Raw genomic sequence first — 17,205 nt, forward strand, 5'->3', positions numbered from 1 at the left:
TGAGTGATGCATATCAAGCTAGAGCATACCTGTTGTGTTTGTTGCATTTGCAGTGACAGGCAACATTTAGCGTTAGAACAGAGCGCTGCCGAAGTTCAAGAGGTTGGGTCTCTGTTGGCATTAGATGTGAGTTATTTTTTTCCTCATGGGAACCTATAATTTTAGGGGTTCGTGCGCAACTGACGGCTTCGTCGGGTTCTAATTTCTGTTCCACGGTTTGTGAATTATATACAGCCTCAGGCCTCTTGAGGTGTTTTGAAGGAGGGGTGTTGACTTTTCCTATCCACATGCTGTCAGCCAGAAAGAGAGAGGGGGAACATGCCTGTGTCTAAAAGTAGCTTCATGCGAGAAGCCAGAGATGACTAAGAGATTATGTCGTCTGGTTGGGGAGCAGCAGGACGAGGTGTCACACAGATAGCACACGCTCAGCTTTCATTAGGCAGTGAGGGAGTTTTGAGATGGGTAAACAAAATGGAGAAGGTAGAAAATGACTTAAACCGACCTGTGTTTGTTCCACACAAGTATGAGATTCTTATTATTTGCAGTGCTGCATATTTGTGTAGACTTCAGTTGCTAATTTTTTTTTGATGAAAAGCAAATGTCCCTTCCCACATTTTTGTTTGTGTAGACTCCTAATTTGCATTTGTCAGATATGATTTCTTGCTTGAGACCCACCCAGTCAGTGGGTTCAGTGCAGTGTCTTTTAGAGATATTTCGCAGGCTTAATACTGTGGTGGAATGTAATGAGCTACATTTACTCAAATACAAACTGGAGGTACTTTATTCGAGCATTTCCATTTTGTACACTACACTTCTGCTCTACTTAATCTTTGAAACAAATACTATACTTTTTACTCCACCACATTTGTGTAAATAAAACTGACAGCTTTAGTTACTTTTCTTTGAGATTACAACTCTTCATACCTTCCCTGTTCAGTGAAAATAAAGACAAATTAGTTAGGTTCTTTTCTCCTAAACTGTAGGATCAAGTGTTCTTTTATGTGTTTAGAAAATTCTCCCACTTCTTAAGAAAAAAAAAAGCCCTGTGTAAACCCCTCTTGGATCAACTGGAAAATGCATCATCACAAAGCTGAAAACACGGCTGTTTTTCTGAGCTCATAAAAACTTCACTTTTTAGAGATAGACGGTTCTCACAGGACAGCAATGCTACAAACATATTATGATTTAAAAGAATATGATGCAGTGCTTTAGATTAAACTACCCAACAGTATATAAAGTAGTAAAAAAAAAATAGTATAACCTTTACAACATCTTCAGCAGTAAAAAGCGACATAGGGAAGCAGCATATTTAAAGCATATATATAAAGTAAACGTTGACAGGGAGCATTTTACTGCACAATGAGTTCTCTGACTTTTGATGCATACATTTTGTTATGATACCTACATCCTTTTACTTTAATATGTTTTTTTTGTCGGACGTTTACTTGTAGTGGAGTATTTTCACAGTGTGGTATAAGTACTTTTATTTAAGTAAAGGATCTGAGTACTTCTTCCATCACTGACTGAGTATAACTGAATGTGGACACACAAGTAGTGTGACAGTGTGGACAGCATACATATGTACATTTACATCCAGTTACAGATGACTCTGTAATCTATTTGAACATCAGTTAACCACCATCTTTCACACAGCCATGGCTCTGACATTGCTGAGGTTTTGTAAAGGCAGTGCATCTCAGAAAACGGGTTAATATTTTATTATGACATACAGTGTGTGAGACAGGCTTATCCGGTTCAAAAAGTGCACCATAGTAAATCATAATTTGAGGTTCTCTGAAGGAGTCTGATATAGAAGACTGTAAAACTGACATCCCTGAGGTTGCAGCAGATTTATGTGGTGATGAGTGCTATCAAAAACTCAGCGGGCAGTTATTTATTTTTTTTTGCGATATGAGTAAATACATGTTGCAGCAGTATGAACAGTATTCAGATTGTTCTGCATCCAAAATCATAAAAGTTGAATTCTGTCTTTCATTACATATGGATAATTACAGCAGTTGGAAATCTTTCCAAATAAATCAATGAGCATGGGCTTGAATGAAAAGTAGGTTGTGAAATGTAAAGATGAAACGTGTATCTTACAAATGGAAGTGATTTGTTCAGCCCCCTACATAGCATAAATACTCTTCTTACAATGAATTGCCAGAACCAAATGTGCACTCTCTAATAGACTACACTGCCTCCTGTGGTGGTAATGACTGGCACAGAGTTGATGTGCAATCAGAGCTGCAAGTAATGATTTTTGTCATTAGTGATTAGTCTGTAGATTATTTCTTGGATTAATCATTTTTTCTATAAAATGTCAGAATATGGTGAAAAATGTCTGTTATCATTTCCTACAGGCCATGGTGACACATTTGAATGCCTTATTTTGTACTTTACTATCATGTATGCCAAAAAAAGATTAAATCCCACATTTTAGAAGCTGGAGGCAGCAAATATTTAGCAGTCTTTATCAAAATAGTTGCCAATAATTTTCTGTCCATCAATTAATATACAAAGCAGCTCTGTTTGCAACGGAAGTAAGTAGTGGCGGCCCCAGAGATTTCTTTTTAGTGGTGGTCAGATAGGGCTACTGAATAACATGGGATAGCACACCAAAACCAAAATTTGATGAATGGATTTCAGGAATTCACTTATGCTACTGAAGTATATTGGCTTGTTGAAAGCTATGTCAATATGAGAGTTAGGGAATCACATACTAATATATTTTGATTTCTTATTTTACAGTTAATGATACTAATCATCTGACATGCATAAACTAATTCCCGTACTGTTAACATTTTGAGTACCACAACAATCCTGTTTTAATGTGCTATGTGTCTATACGTGCTCGGCGCAGTGTTGGGCAAGCTGCTTGGAAAATGTGGTGAACTAAGCTTCCAGTTACTCTACATTAAAATGAAGTTTTGCAACATTGAAGCTATCCCCAGAGAAATGTTGCAAGCTAAGCTACGAGAAAATGGAAAAGTAGCTTGCTACTTGCAAAGCTACTTTTATTTATTTTTTGTCAAATCAGAGTTATCTCATTGACATCGGTATGTCACTGTCTCTCCCCTCTCTTCTTTCTTAATACTGTTCATAGTCTCTCAGCTCTTTTCCAGGACTTTGTTGTGGTTTATTTCTCCAGTGTCCACTGCAAATCCACTTATACAGTCTGTGGGCAAGACACTTGAGAGACACGTCAAGAAGTTCAATGTAGCCAGTCAGATGCAGAGTAGGGCAGGTCTTACCAAATACCGAAAGCAGCAAGCCGAATAAACTGTAGGATTAGTATGTGAAGTCATGAGGAAGTGTTTCCCTTATCTACATGCCTCAGTGTGGCGCTGGCGTCAGTCGCATTACTCACCCTCAATTTTGTTATCAATTAGCAGTTGTATCAGGGGGCCATGCCCACCCACCCAGGGGCACCACCGGAGGCAAGGCTTTCCTGCTGTAAAATTTATGTTTGTAGGTAAAAAGCCTGTGCTCCATAACTGCTTGTAAAACATTTACCCAGCATGGTGTTTAATTGTGCTGAATGCCGACAAAACATCATACTATCAAACTGAGACTGAGTTTACATGTCTGCATTTGAAACTAAAAATCTCATCATGCTTAATCTGATTTTTTCACTCCATTGCCGTGTGTGTTACAGATGCTGCAGGATTGCCCAGAGGCCAGGAGAGAGGTAGAGCTACACTGGAGGGTGTCACCTTGCCCCCATATTGTACCCATCATAGATGTTTATGAGAATCTCTACCATGGCAGGACATGCCTCCTCATCCTGATGGAGTGGTGTGTATTTCAGCACACACACACACGCACGCATGCGCAATTAGACCCAATAATGTTTATGTTTGATCTTAAAAATGGTCTCCTATGCTGACAGAACTATCCTTCTTTTGGAAACTGTTCATCTTTGAAGTGCTTCTAGGAGTTGTGGCTTGTATTAGTTGCTTTGTGTGCTCGTGGAGTTGCTTTTGGTAATGCGTACCAACTGAGGTGAGTAGTTTCCAGAACACTTGAGGCCAGAAAGTAATAAAAAGCAGGCAGACGCTGCTTTGTCTAAGGCCGGCGTCTACCTGATCCACAGTCATCTCATGTGCTACAAAAGAATTAAAAAAAAAAAAAAAAAAAAAAAGTTCTCAGAGCTAGATAGGATATGATTAATGCATTGTCATTATAATCCTTTATTGAACAATAACAGTGACTAATGATGAGTGAGTGTTTAGTGGTTGCAAGTGTTGAATGTCTCCAGCTGTTTTAAATTTACATCAAAAGCTTTTCACCAAAAGTTTCATCGTGTTGAAGGAATTTTAGTCACATGCTGGAGCAGGTTTATCAGGATTCATAGGATATTTTGTACTGATAATAACGAACAGGAAATACTATATGAACAGACATCCCCTCACCCTGAATCTTCTTCCTCTACACGCACCTCTTCACATCCTACCACAGCTCAGTCACCATTCTTAAAGGGACAGTTCACTCCCAAAATCAAAAACACATATCTTTCATCTTACCTGTAGTGCTATTTAACAGTCTAGATTGTTTTTGGTGTGAGTTATAGCACAGAGTGTCCCCAGAACTGCTCACAACAAGGTCTGGGGATTATCTTGAGTAACTGATTCATGATTTTTGGAAAGAGACATTGCTGTTGAGCTTTTCAGACAGACAGACATTTCTACAGCTGACATCTTCATCACTCGGTAACTCACACTAAAACAATCTTGAGAGAACTGCCTCTTTAAATATGCAGCTTACACAACCACTATTGGACTTATAACAAAAAACAACAAAGACTAACCCTGTGCGCAGGTCACCCAAGCAGCCATTTAGAGCCTCAATAACAACCTCCAACTCAACACATCTAAAACACAAGAACTATAATCTATAATGCATTGAATTTTAAATGTTAAAATAGCAAATAAATAAGATTAAGATTAACTTATCATAGACCTTAGGCACAGCCCCTTCAATAAAACTCCCATGCACTTCTTAGGACAACCTATAACCATCTCTGACTCTTTTAAATTCCTTGGCTCGCACATCGGCAACACTGAAATGGAGCATTAATACAGACCACATTTCCCAAAAAAGACTGATTTTCCTAAGACAGCTCTAAAAATTCAAAGTCAAACAAATCCTCCTTCACAGCCATGACTGAGAGCCTACTTACCTCGTCTGTAACAGTTTGGTACGGCATCACGGACTCTTACACAGGCAAAAAGAAATGCAGCAATTATCCAAGATTATGGGCTCCCTCATCTCTTCAGATAAATCCCGATGTCACAAACACACAAACTAGCAAAAACATCATCTCTGACAACTCTAACAACCACTTTGAAATGTTTTCCCAGCCAAGTACCCCCTGATCAGGCAAGTGAACGTGTTGTGACAGCTGACACTTTAAGGGAGTTAATGAATGCATTGAAAATAAGAATATTCAATAGAAAATGTGTTCATCAAACATACATTTGTCACATTTAATTATTTTAGTATGATTATTTTAGGAATTATTCATGACTGATATTTTTAAAAAATAATGTTTGAAAAATTTCTCGTACTCCCTGCAGTACTCAAAATTGCAAAATTGCCCCCTGCTTTTTTCACTCACTTGCAAGTTAGTAACATGGAGCTCCTGGCAGGCCTCGTGCTTCTGCTGCCAGACTTGTAACTGTCTCGGGCAAAGCACAAGAAATGATTATTTGTTTTCCATTGAGGAGAAAAATAATGAAACTTGACAGACACACAGACATTATACTGCACTTCTGTCCATTCTTCTGTTTTTCCTTTCAGCATGGATGGGGGTGAATTATTCAGCCATATCCAAGACAGAGGGAATCATGCATTCACAGAAAGAGGTAAAGGGATTATTATTTCTCAAGCAAGTTAAAGTTACATTCCTGTATTCCTGTAAATGTATTGATTCATTTATTGGTTAACATTTAGGCCTAAAAAGTAAACTTAGATGTGTTTAGTTTGTGTATGGTTTTTAATTAATTTAATAAAGGTCTATAAATAAGGACCTCAACCTGCGTGCCATTCTTTGTAAATCATGGCGTGTCCTTTCATTGATAAGGGGATGAGTGAGGGAATTGTCATAGTACGCAGGGCATTTCAAAAAGACGTACATTCAGGGACAGGTCAGACCCATTGGCCTACCCTGACAACTACCTATGTGAGTGATGCAGGTACTTGAGAGAAGGGAGTGCATATAGTTGTAAATTATTCAGGCCATACTGTGTGAATAGCATGTTGCAGTAAAGCATTCACGGTCCCACAGACGGTGTACATTGCACTTTGCTTTTTTGCCAGTAGCACAGTTCTGTACACAGTTGGAGATGCAGAGCATATTGGGAAAGCATCAGTTCTCCGCTCTGGATGTGTAGTATACCTGTTTTTAAAAAGACTGCTCAGTGTGTTCATCACCTCCCCTGGCTACAGAGGAATTCACACCATTAAAGAGACCTTTTATGGAAGTGAAGGTAAGTTCAAGCATTAATTGTATGAAATGTTTTTGATGTTAATGTTAGAGGTGACAATTTGGAGGCTAACCTCTTTTACTTCACTTTTGTAGATTTCCCAAACCTTATCAGCGCTCTGGACTGAACCCACATACTTAAAAAGCATTCATCTGGTCCGTGAGAGGCAGACTTCAACAACAGGAAATCATTGCACAGTATCAGTGTGCAGGTATGGTCCCTTTTGTTTAGATAATGGTCTTGTAGGCTACTACTGTAGAATAGATTGGAGTACAAATTACAGTGATCTAAAAATGCTTCCACAGAAAAGGCCTAATTTAACAGAGTTTTCTCCACCATTTGAAATGTAGTTAGGTACATCCCTCTTTTTAGACATGTGGGCCTGATCACTGGTAACCATAACAAGGCCAACCTGAAATAAGTAGATGACCTGCCCCGCTGGTGTCAGGACAACAATATTATCTTGACCATTAGCAAGATTAAGAAGATGATAGTGGACTTTGGGAAGAAGTTGGGAAAGAACTATGTCTCCCATAATATCAGTGGGTCCTTGGTGGAGAGAGTGGACAGCTTCAAGTACCTTGGTTTCCACATGGCAGAGGGCCTAACCTGGGCAGTACATACTAACGGCCTTTGCACACTCAGCCCGTTTTTTTCGTTCAAAATTGTTGCTCGTCTAAAAACACATAAAACATCACGTTGTGTCAGTCATGTTTGCAGACTGAGTCCCAAACTTCCGTCTGTTTGGAACAGGTTCGATTTACTGCGTTGTAGTTTTTCGCATCCATCAGAAGCCTTTAGAGACATTTGACCAAGAATCAGTGAATAAAACTTGGCGGTGGGACTCAGCCGTGACAAGACAGAGGAAGGGGCTGCACAGAATCATTTCATAATTCAGACAGCTACTTTCAGTAGGTCAGATAGTAATATTCAGGTGGATGATGACGAAGAGGAGGATGTGGACCGCACACAGAATGTGGAGACAGATAAGAAGGACAGCTCTGCCCCTTCATGCAGTTGCGGTGCCAAATGAAAGATGGGGAGGGTGCCAGATCGGTAACTTCTGTGGAGAGAGGCAAAGGAGGGAATGTGTCTTCTAATTTTGTCACGTATTGCGATTTTCGTACCGAATAGAACAATAAAACGCATGGGACTCAGTGTGCAAGGATGCTTGAGATAATTCTAGGTGTCCCCTCATATACTGAGTAATTTCTACTCCTGCACCATTGAGATTGTCTTAACAGGAAACATCACTGCTTGGTACAGAAATGGCACCAAACAGGACCACAAGGCCCTGCAAAAAGTGGTACATTATGATTTGGCTGAACACACTATAGATGTGGCTTTACCACTTTACTTGATCTTTACACCAGGTGCTGCAAAGATAAAGCCAGGAGGATCATTAAAGATCCCAGTCACCCTGATCACAGCCTTTTCTCCCTGCTAAGGTTGAGAAGAAGGTACGGGATACACCTTGTCAGTGCTGAGAGGCTCAGGAAGAGCTTCCACCCTCATGCCACAAGGCTCCTAAATGAAAACCCTGTCTATAATCGCTCAATCTTATACTCATTATTATAGTCTTTTTAATGCGCAAATTGAAGAAATTGTTGGAATTAGACTTATTTGATTTGATGGGACAAATAAATAAATTGATTGTTGTTATGCCGAGTATTTCAGTACAATGACCTACATCTTCCATTCTTTCAGATGGTCTCTGATGTAAAACGTATCAACACTAACATGGGGGCATATTTGCCTTGCTCAGTTCATGACTCCAGAATCCCTTGGGCCTCTTCTTTCTCCCTGCAGCTGTCACAAGGTAGGCTGCTCGCTAAACATATGGCAATGTAAATTAATACAGCTTTAAAAATACTGTCACTATTCATTACAATAAAAAGTCAGATAAATTATTATAATCTCTATCCAGGTGAATTCTCAGGGGTCTTGCTTGAAGACAAGGAACATGCCTCCCTGTTTGTGTTATCTCATGACTCCCCAACAGACGCCCCGGACAGTGCAACTGCAACCTTGTTCACGCATTCACAAGGGAGTGACTCCACAAAGGGCATGTGACATGACCGTTACATGTGTTGTTCTTCTTACCATTGCTTGCCTGAGGAGCGACAGGCCAGTAGAAGGATTGTTGTAGAGGAGGACTGGGGCAATGAGGCTATCTCTAATGACAATAAAATAGACAGAGTTATAAGAAACATATGTGCGAATAATTATTTTTTACATTCCAATCCTTATGTTAAAGCTTTACTGTTTTATGTAGCTTTCATTTTTTTCTTTTCACTTTTATCTCAATTTCATTTAATGAAAACAAGACACACATTATTTAATTTTATTCATATTTCAAGTGGAGGATAAGGCATATGATTAAATGGATTCACAAAAATAAAGGTTACGTGTCGTTTTCTTGAATATGACACCAGTTGTTGGATTTCCAGTTCCATCTTTTTTGTGTTGAATGTCTACAACCACTGCCTCCATTTGTTTCAGGGGACAGTACTTGTAAACACTTTAATGTCTTCTGCATTTTGTAGGAACAGAAAATGTTATTTGGAATGCTCTTGTCATTGTATTGTTTTTATTGCTGAGTGGACAGTTCCCCAAAAATACATATTTTTCCTCTGACCCGTAGTGCTACGTAACAACCTAGATTGTGTTGGTGTGACTTATTGACTGTTGGAGATTATGATTGTGGAGGTGTCTGCCCATTCGTCAATATAATGGAACTAGATGTCATTCGGCTGGAAAAGTGCCTGAAAAGAAGAGAGAAAAACACATTTAAAAAATCTCTCTCTCCAGAAATCATGACACAGGTACTCCAGATAATCCCCAGACCTTGTTGTGAGCAGTTTAGGAACAGTTTCCTTTTGACTGAACTACACCTGACAACTGTATCACCACACAGAAGGAAGCATGTAGCACAGAACGTTATCAGTTTATGCTTTGACGAAAAGTTTCAGTCGTCTTTGAGACCCTCTGCATTTTTTTTGCTACAAGTCTATTTCTGTTGCATTTATTGAAGCATAATCTGCACAAACAGCTGTTTACAATCACACCAGTATCCTGCTGTATATGTGTTTTTGATATATTAACCATATTTGCATTGATTGATCAGCTCCATGTCTGTGAGCAGCAGATGACTGGAAATAAACGCAATGAAGCAATAAATACAAATACTGTTGATTTCTTCCTGTGGCGCTGGCATGAAAGATAGTTTGGCTCCGTAAATGTCTGCTGTCAGCTGTCGGGACTGGTGAAGGCAGTTTGGTCGGCTCACAGATGTATAATGGGCCTGTCTCTGTCCTCTATGCTTTCTAGGAGCTGCTGCTGAAAGACAGCATAGAGACACACAATGCAGGCCGACGTCGTGGTTTTAAAACTACTTTCTCCATGGTGGCAATTTAACACTGCCCACTACATTGCATGACAAAATATGTCATCCGCAACATAACAAAATTTTCAAGGTGCACAACATTAAAGGAAATTGTCCCGTGATGCTTTTTTGCTGTTGTGCACCCAACCAGAAATCAGGTTTAATGGCATCCTCCTTTGCTGAGCTGTAACATTAGATAGCTCGGTAGTGCTAGGTGACCCAGCTGTAAATGCACGCTTCCTTTCTTCCTCCTGAATGTATTGTGCCCAAGATTTAATTAGGTCATATCAGAATACTTTATTACATTTATCTTAGATGCCTCTTACACATTCAGTCGATCAGCAATTTTTTGCCAGCCTTTTGTACATGGCAGCTGTGACACATGAACATCACTGCTTTCGTTACTGCTGCTATTTGTCATGATGTATCAATATGATCCACTGTTGACATCTTGGGCTGCTTAATATAATGATCTTCACTACTTAAACCTGTGTCAAATTACTCTGATTGCATGGACTTGGCATTTGTGGAACCACTTTGCCCCAGACTGATTTGTTAAGTTAATTCAAGTCAGGCATTGGACCCCACTTTTCTTGGCACGCTTCATGGAACGGGCTGCTGGTTGATTTGGTGCACCTCTGTTTAAGATTGATAACAGCAAGTGTGGTTTAATAGTGCAGGACACATTTCTGGGGGCAGCAAACACACACAGAGGAGCTATATTTTCCAACTGGTGTATCTGTTTACAGTGCATCCAGACAAACATATGCTGTTTTGATAAAGAAGCCCATCAGTAATCAGTGTGAGTAGTTTTCCACACACCAGCAAAGCAAAGAGTTGGTTACTTTGCTGAGGAGTTAGAAGTGTGCAGCCTGTAGCTCAGTGTGGCTGCACCTTCTTGTTCCATTATCTCCTTGCAATATGATAGAAATTGATCTGCTGACAAAAAAATGCCTGCAGTGACCATTGTCTTGTTTTATAGTCGCAGTTGATCTATGTGACTGCTTCACATATAAAGTCATCTGTGTTTCGCCAGTTGAATGCTTTTAATTTGAAGCAGTGGCACTAGGGAATGTTTGGTAAATTCACATTGTTGTAAGAGAGTGAAAAATAAATAGTGAAGCTGTTAGTCAGTGAGGTTTGAGACTATCCCAGCTGACATTGGGTGAGAGGCGGGGTACATCCTGGACAGTTTACCAGACTATCACAGGGTTGACACATACAGTACATAGAGACAGACAACCATTCACACTCACATTCACACCTACGGACAATTTAGAGTCACCAATTAACCTGCATGTCTTTAGACTGTGGGAGGAAGCTGGTGAACCCGCAAAGAACCTTTGCTGACACGGGGAGAACAAGCACACTCCACGAAAAAGATCCCCAGCTGGCTGGCGGATTCAAACCCAGAACTCTCTTGCTATGAGGCGACAGGGCTTGTTCATGGTTAGTGATTGGTAGGGGTGGGGAAAAGTAATTGATACAGCATAGTATTGTGATTTCTTAGTGTGGCAATAGGGCATCATCACACAGTGTCAAGTATCGATTTTTTAATCGATCAAATACAAATTAAACTTTAGGTAGCCTACTAGAATAATAATCAATTGCTTTTTCAGTCCGCTAAATACATTTTACTGCTGCAAAAAAAAATGGCTGAAGTGAGATGAACAGACTGAAAACTTTATTTTATTAGTTAAAACAGATGTTGACAAAATTTTCCTTTGGGGACATAATTAGACATAACAGTTGAAAAAAGGTAATAAATCGCAATATATTTTACTGCACTACTCAGCATATCACAACATATTTAAAATCACAATAATATTGTATCGTGGATGCTTTGGTGACTCCCTAGTAATTGGTTTGTAAACTGTCTACAAATATTATTTGGATGGCTGTTAAAAGTTGCAGGTGGTGATTATAATACCAGGTTAAATGGGTGGGAGGGTGGTGCAGTGGTTAACATTGTTGCCTCATAGCAAGAGGGTTCCTGGTTTGAACCCAGAGTGGGGGAGCCCTTCTGTGCGGAGTCTGCATGTTCTTCCTGTGTCAGCGTGGGTGTTCTTCGGGTACTCTAGCTTCCTCCTCAAAAACATGCAGCTTGGGTTAACTGGTGACTCTAAATTGTCCGTAGGTGTGAATGTGAGTGTGAATGGTTGTCTGTCTCTATGTGTCAGCCCTGTGATAGTCTGGTGACCTGTCCAGGGTGTACCCTGCCTCCTGCCCAGTGTCAGCTGGGATAGGCTCCAGCCCCCTGCGACCCCTAACAGGATATGAATGAATGTATGAATGAATGAATGAATGAATGAATGAATGAATGAGTACTGTGTAGTGCATCTATAAACATTGCAACATTGTAATGGCCACCTAATTAATGTTAATAGATGCACTACTTGTATTTATTTACCATTTAATAAGGCATTATAATCAGCAGTTAATAATTGGTTTGCAGTTTGCAAACCAATTATTAACCATCCACAAATTATATATCTCTGCATGTGTGCAGCAATACACTATTAAAATAGCATAAATTATAGCATTACTAATAATTAATAAAAAAAATTCTCATTTCAGTGTTTGATAACAGAATAATAAGTATTTACCAAAGTTTAAAAAATTTTGATTTACCATTTATCAGTTATGGTTATTATACACTGTTACCTAAAATGGTAAGTTGATTAATTGATCTCAGGAAATTAATCAGCACCTTATTTAATAAACGATAAATTGTTTCAGTTGTTTCAAAGAAAAAAATGCCTAATTGATATATCAAGAGTAAATGATAATAGAATTATTGTAGCTTCAACCCTAAATATTAAAAACAGTGATGCTGGATTAAATGCAGGTTTTGTTTCCTGTGAATTCTTCATGCATGTGATGGCAATTTGAATCCCGCACCAAGAATTTCAGAGTGGAAATACATGGAAGGGAAATTCCTGTAAAAACATCAACTGCAGTGTGCAATCAAAAACTCTGAGCTTTGGTTTCATGAAAGTCTGAAGGATTGTAACTTTAACAATCTCAACATGTGCTCATGAATGTATGATTTATTCTGTATCTGTTCATCTTTCATTTCCATATCTTCTCTTCTCACTCTTTCACCCAGAGGCCTCTGACATCATGAGAAGTATTGGCGAGGCCATACATTTCTTGCATTCCATCAACATTGCCCACAGAGACATCAAGGTAATGCCTCGTTTTATATATTTCGAAAGAGAAATTACAACAGTGGACTGTATTCATTGAAAGTAACATGAGATCATTCATCATCGGTTAGTAAAATTATTATTGTGCTCTTAAGATACTGACAATTTAATATCCTGTGCATGTCAAAGAGCTCATACTTAGGGCCAAGTAGAAAACTTCTGCACACATGGAAATCTAAGAAAACGGTGAATGGCAGCTGAATTAGACAGATTGGACGGCCCCTAATGGCAGACACACAGTTGTTTCCATGAACAAGTCCAACACTGGAAGCTGTTTTTTTTGTGTCTTGCTTTGTTTACTAAGCACCACTTTTTATTTTTCCTCGTCCACTGTAGCGTGACAGCCCAAATAAAGTGCTGTTTTACAAAACCAAAAAGATGCATAGTTCTTAAGGAAATGTGTAAATGGAGAATGTATGTTTAATTCATTTGAGTAAAAAACTGAACAAATGTATACACATAATGTTGCATTGTAGTGTAGACTGATTACACTGATGGTCCGAGTCCAGTGTGCGTAATGCCAGTTGAGCTGAGTTACCAAATGAAATATTAAAGAGCTCTTATATGACATGCTTGCCTTGAGTTTATAATTAAGAGAGACAGGAACCACGGGGAGACAAGGAAGGCATTAAAATAATCTGTCTCTGTACAGATTAAATGGGACCTCAAAGTTATGAGGTATGCATGCTCTTGCCACCAGTTAACCCGCAAAGGAGGAAACTGAGCATGAAATCTGTGAAATCTGTGTTATTGCACCTCCTTGGCTTCATCAGTGGGCTGCTGTGCCTGCATCTCTACACTGGTGTAGTGTTGTTTTAAGTACTGATGTATAAATACATATTGATTCTGAATGTTTGAAATGTCAATACTCATTTTCCTCAGCTACCAGCTGTGCATTCTTGCTGTCTCTTACTGTTAATGTTTACTACAGTCATTCTGCTGTTCTCTGCTAATTACCACGAAAGGATAAGTTGTCGTTGTCATGTTATAGCCTTGTAAAATTTAACTTGTGCACCCTTAATGGTTGCATTTCCATCCACCTCTTTATATGCACATTTTCAAGTAGCACCAAAAATTAAATATGGCATAAAAGCTTTTATACTTGGGGGAGGTGGAGAAGTCGGGGCATTGATGAAAGGTAACTGTGACTAAATACGAATGAAAGCAGATTCAGCGTATAACTGACATTGTACGGTCATGATGTACTGTAAGCTCTCTTCATCGTCTCTGGGTGGCTTTTGACACACATATGTATGCACACAGGGCTGTTACCAGAACTCTTCCAGGAGCACAGAGCTGAGATATTATTATAATTATTATAAACTCACTATTTCCAATGTCCAGTGTGCTCTCTGTTACAGATCTATTGTTTCCTTCATTTGGGGTTTGACTGGTGCTCTTTTTAAAGGTCTAGTCTGTAGGATTTAGTGGTATCTCTTGGCTGTGGTTGCAGATTGCAACTAACTGAAACTTCACCAACATGCAGACAGGAATGGCCGTATCTAGAGCCAGTGTTTGATTTATCCATTTGGGGCTAGAAAACATGGCAAACTCCGTAGAAGAGGACACACTCCCTATGAAGATATAAATGGCTCATTCTAAAGTAATGGAAACACAACAATTCTCATTTTCAGGGGATTATGCACTCAATAAGACATACTTTATATTTAATTACTGCCAACATATCGCCCTACATTTTACACACTGGACCTTTAATTACGTCATTTTGTTGTGCCCTCCTCTGCAGTGGCACCTGCCTGGAGAATTAGCACCACTCACTGCTTATCTTGATGAACCAGCTCCCAATATTTGCATAACAATAGTGGATAGAAAAGCACATAAATGAATTTTCTTTTGCTGATTTTCTGAAAATTCAGTAAAAAAAAATGCAGTATATTAGGATGCTGACCCAATTTATGTATTTTTCTCCTTGGTATGAAATATCTGTATTTTACATGGTATTGTATCAAAGTTGGAAATTCCTCTGTAGTAGCCTCACCTTCAACGTAGATTAAAGACAGACCTGAATGTTTTTAACTTAATTTGGGAATGTTTCTTACTGTCCAAAGACAGGGAGAGGCGTCATTTTAAAGTAGACAGAGCTTTTGTTTAGGCTCACATTTGCTATTTATTTTATTTCTGTTTTCATATTTATTTGCTTTTCTTGTGGTTGATGACCAGTTATGTCACTCCTGTTCTCCAGACGCTTGATTGCTGTTGATGTCTCTTTCAGCCAGAGAACCTGCTGTACACCTCCAAAAGGTCAGATGCCCTCCTCAAGCTGACAGACTTTGGGTTTGCCAAAGAAATCACCACCTTAAACTCTTTAGCAACACCGTGTTTTACCCCGTACTATGTAGGTAAGACCCCACAACATGTGATGTGAAAGTGATTGTATCGGGTTGATGATACACTAGACTGTTTGTCCATGCAGACAAAGTGACGGTTACAGCTGGGAACATGTTATTTTTGTTTAGGTGAATGTCTCATTGAATTATATGAGTGTGTGTGAGATGAGACCTCCTGATGTCAGTGATAGCCGTATATCAACAGGAACCACTGTGAGCAGCAAGATAATCACAGCTTTGGTTCAGTGGAAAGCCTTACAGACCACATGACATACTGTGTAAATGCAATGTACAGAGTTCTGACATTTTCTTCACACTGGTAGTTCATTTTTTATTAATAACAAGGGCTGTCCTGAATACCACTTTGTGGCATCAAAGCTTCTGTGAGAAATATCGGCAATTATTGAAAGCTTCCATGGTGGCGGGGAGTTTACTGAGAGACGAGAACATAAGTGGGACTTTTTTGAAACATCAGTTTTCAGTTGATTCACCGAAAATAATGTGACAATTAATTTTGTTAGCATGCAGGTCACATAATAAGCCATTATACTTGAAAAAAAAAAATACTTTGCTAGGTGGCCGAGCTGTTACTTAAAGTGTTCGGGTGAGCTTGTTGTAGATTGGTGTGGCATATTTGCCATTTTAGAAACTCTTCCAGATGTTTGACTTTTTGGACTTCTTGTTAGAGATCCATGGACTATCTATCTATCTTTCTATCAAATCTAATTCAGTTGTTCTCAGCTGGTGGGTCTGGGCCGCGAGTCCATTCTGAATGGACCGCAAGTGACTCATAAACATGTTAAGTTTGTTTAAAAAAGAACACAATTTGTTTTGGAGTACAGTGGATTTCTGGCACAGAGCTTTTATTTTGAAGTGCAGTTTTCAGCTGTAGAGTGAGTGACAAACAGACAGTACGACTGCTTGACCAAGTGCAAGTATGACCCTGAATGTATTCAACTGCGTGGACCTTGAACTAATCACTAAGGAGAAATTTGGACCCCATGGTTGGACCAGTTGGGAACCACTGATCTAATTAATTACATTCTCTGTGATGAACGAATCTAAATTAATCGTATACATGAACTTTTGCTGCTGGATTTTGGACATAGTTGTCCCCCTGTCCTCTACCACCAAAACTGGTCTGCAGTCCATTGCAATCCATTTTGCGGGGGAGTTAGTCAGTTGGTCACAGGTAGACATACTCAGTTTGCGTCTGAGCGTCTGGTCGAGTTAGGCTTGACAAGGCTGGCTGCTAGCCCTAGCATCAGAGGCTAGCTCAGACCTCGGGGTTCGCTGCTACATGCTTTGTGTTTTTTAGGCTTGAAGTACTTTGATGGTACGAAAACTGGATGGTGCTCCTATCAACAGTTCCATCTGGGTGTTTTTAAATATAAATGTTCCATTCACAGGGCCAAGCAGCGTAGTCTCATCTGGCTCCATCATGTGACAAAGCCACTGTGGCCTGCAGCAAAGGACACCACGGAATGTGATTATTCTGCGTTAATTTTTTTAAATGCATTATTTTTTCTGGGATTCATTAATTTTTTGAAAGCCTTAATATCATATATACATAAACAGAGCTTCGAAGACTGATTGGATGTTGATTACCACGGCAATGATCGAAGCTTTGAGTCTTTGAAGCATTTCAGTCAGCCATGTGCTTTTTAAAATGTAACCGTCATCTTTGATGAGGGGATCCCTGAGGGGATTTTGGGGTTTGCGTCCTGTGGAAAGTAGCTAGACTGATGTAGGTTATGAGAAGTCACATCCTGTGT

General features: G+C 39.3%; 1 protein-coding gene across 2 annotated transcripts in view; it reads left to right on the top strand.

Moving 5' to 3' along the window:
• The window catches only part of LOC125892100 (MAP kinase-activated protein kinase 2-like), a 27,503-nt gene that overhangs the window by 1,371 nt on the left and 8,927 nt on the right, over positions 1-17,205 (top strand). For both annotated transcript variants that reach the window (XM_049581842.1, XM_049581843.1), the window contains exons 2-5: positions 3,659-3,798; positions 5,803-5,867; positions 12,983-13,062; positions 15,316-15,442. In XM_049581842.1, coding sequence (XP_049437799.1) covers positions 3,659-3,798; positions 5,803-5,867; positions 12,983-13,062; positions 15,316-15,442 — 412 coding nt within the window. The remainder of the gene's footprint in view (positions 1-3,658; positions 3,799-5,802; positions 5,868-12,982; positions 13,063-15,315; positions 15,443-17,205) is intronic.

Source organism: Epinephelus fuscoguttatus, linkage group LG7 (assembly GCF_011397635.1).
Source record: "Epinephelus fuscoguttatus linkage group LG7, E.fuscoguttatus.final_Chr_v1".
Classification (NCBI taxonomy): Eukaryota; Metazoa; Chordata; class Actinopteri; order Perciformes; family Serranidae; genus Epinephelus; species Epinephelus fuscoguttatus.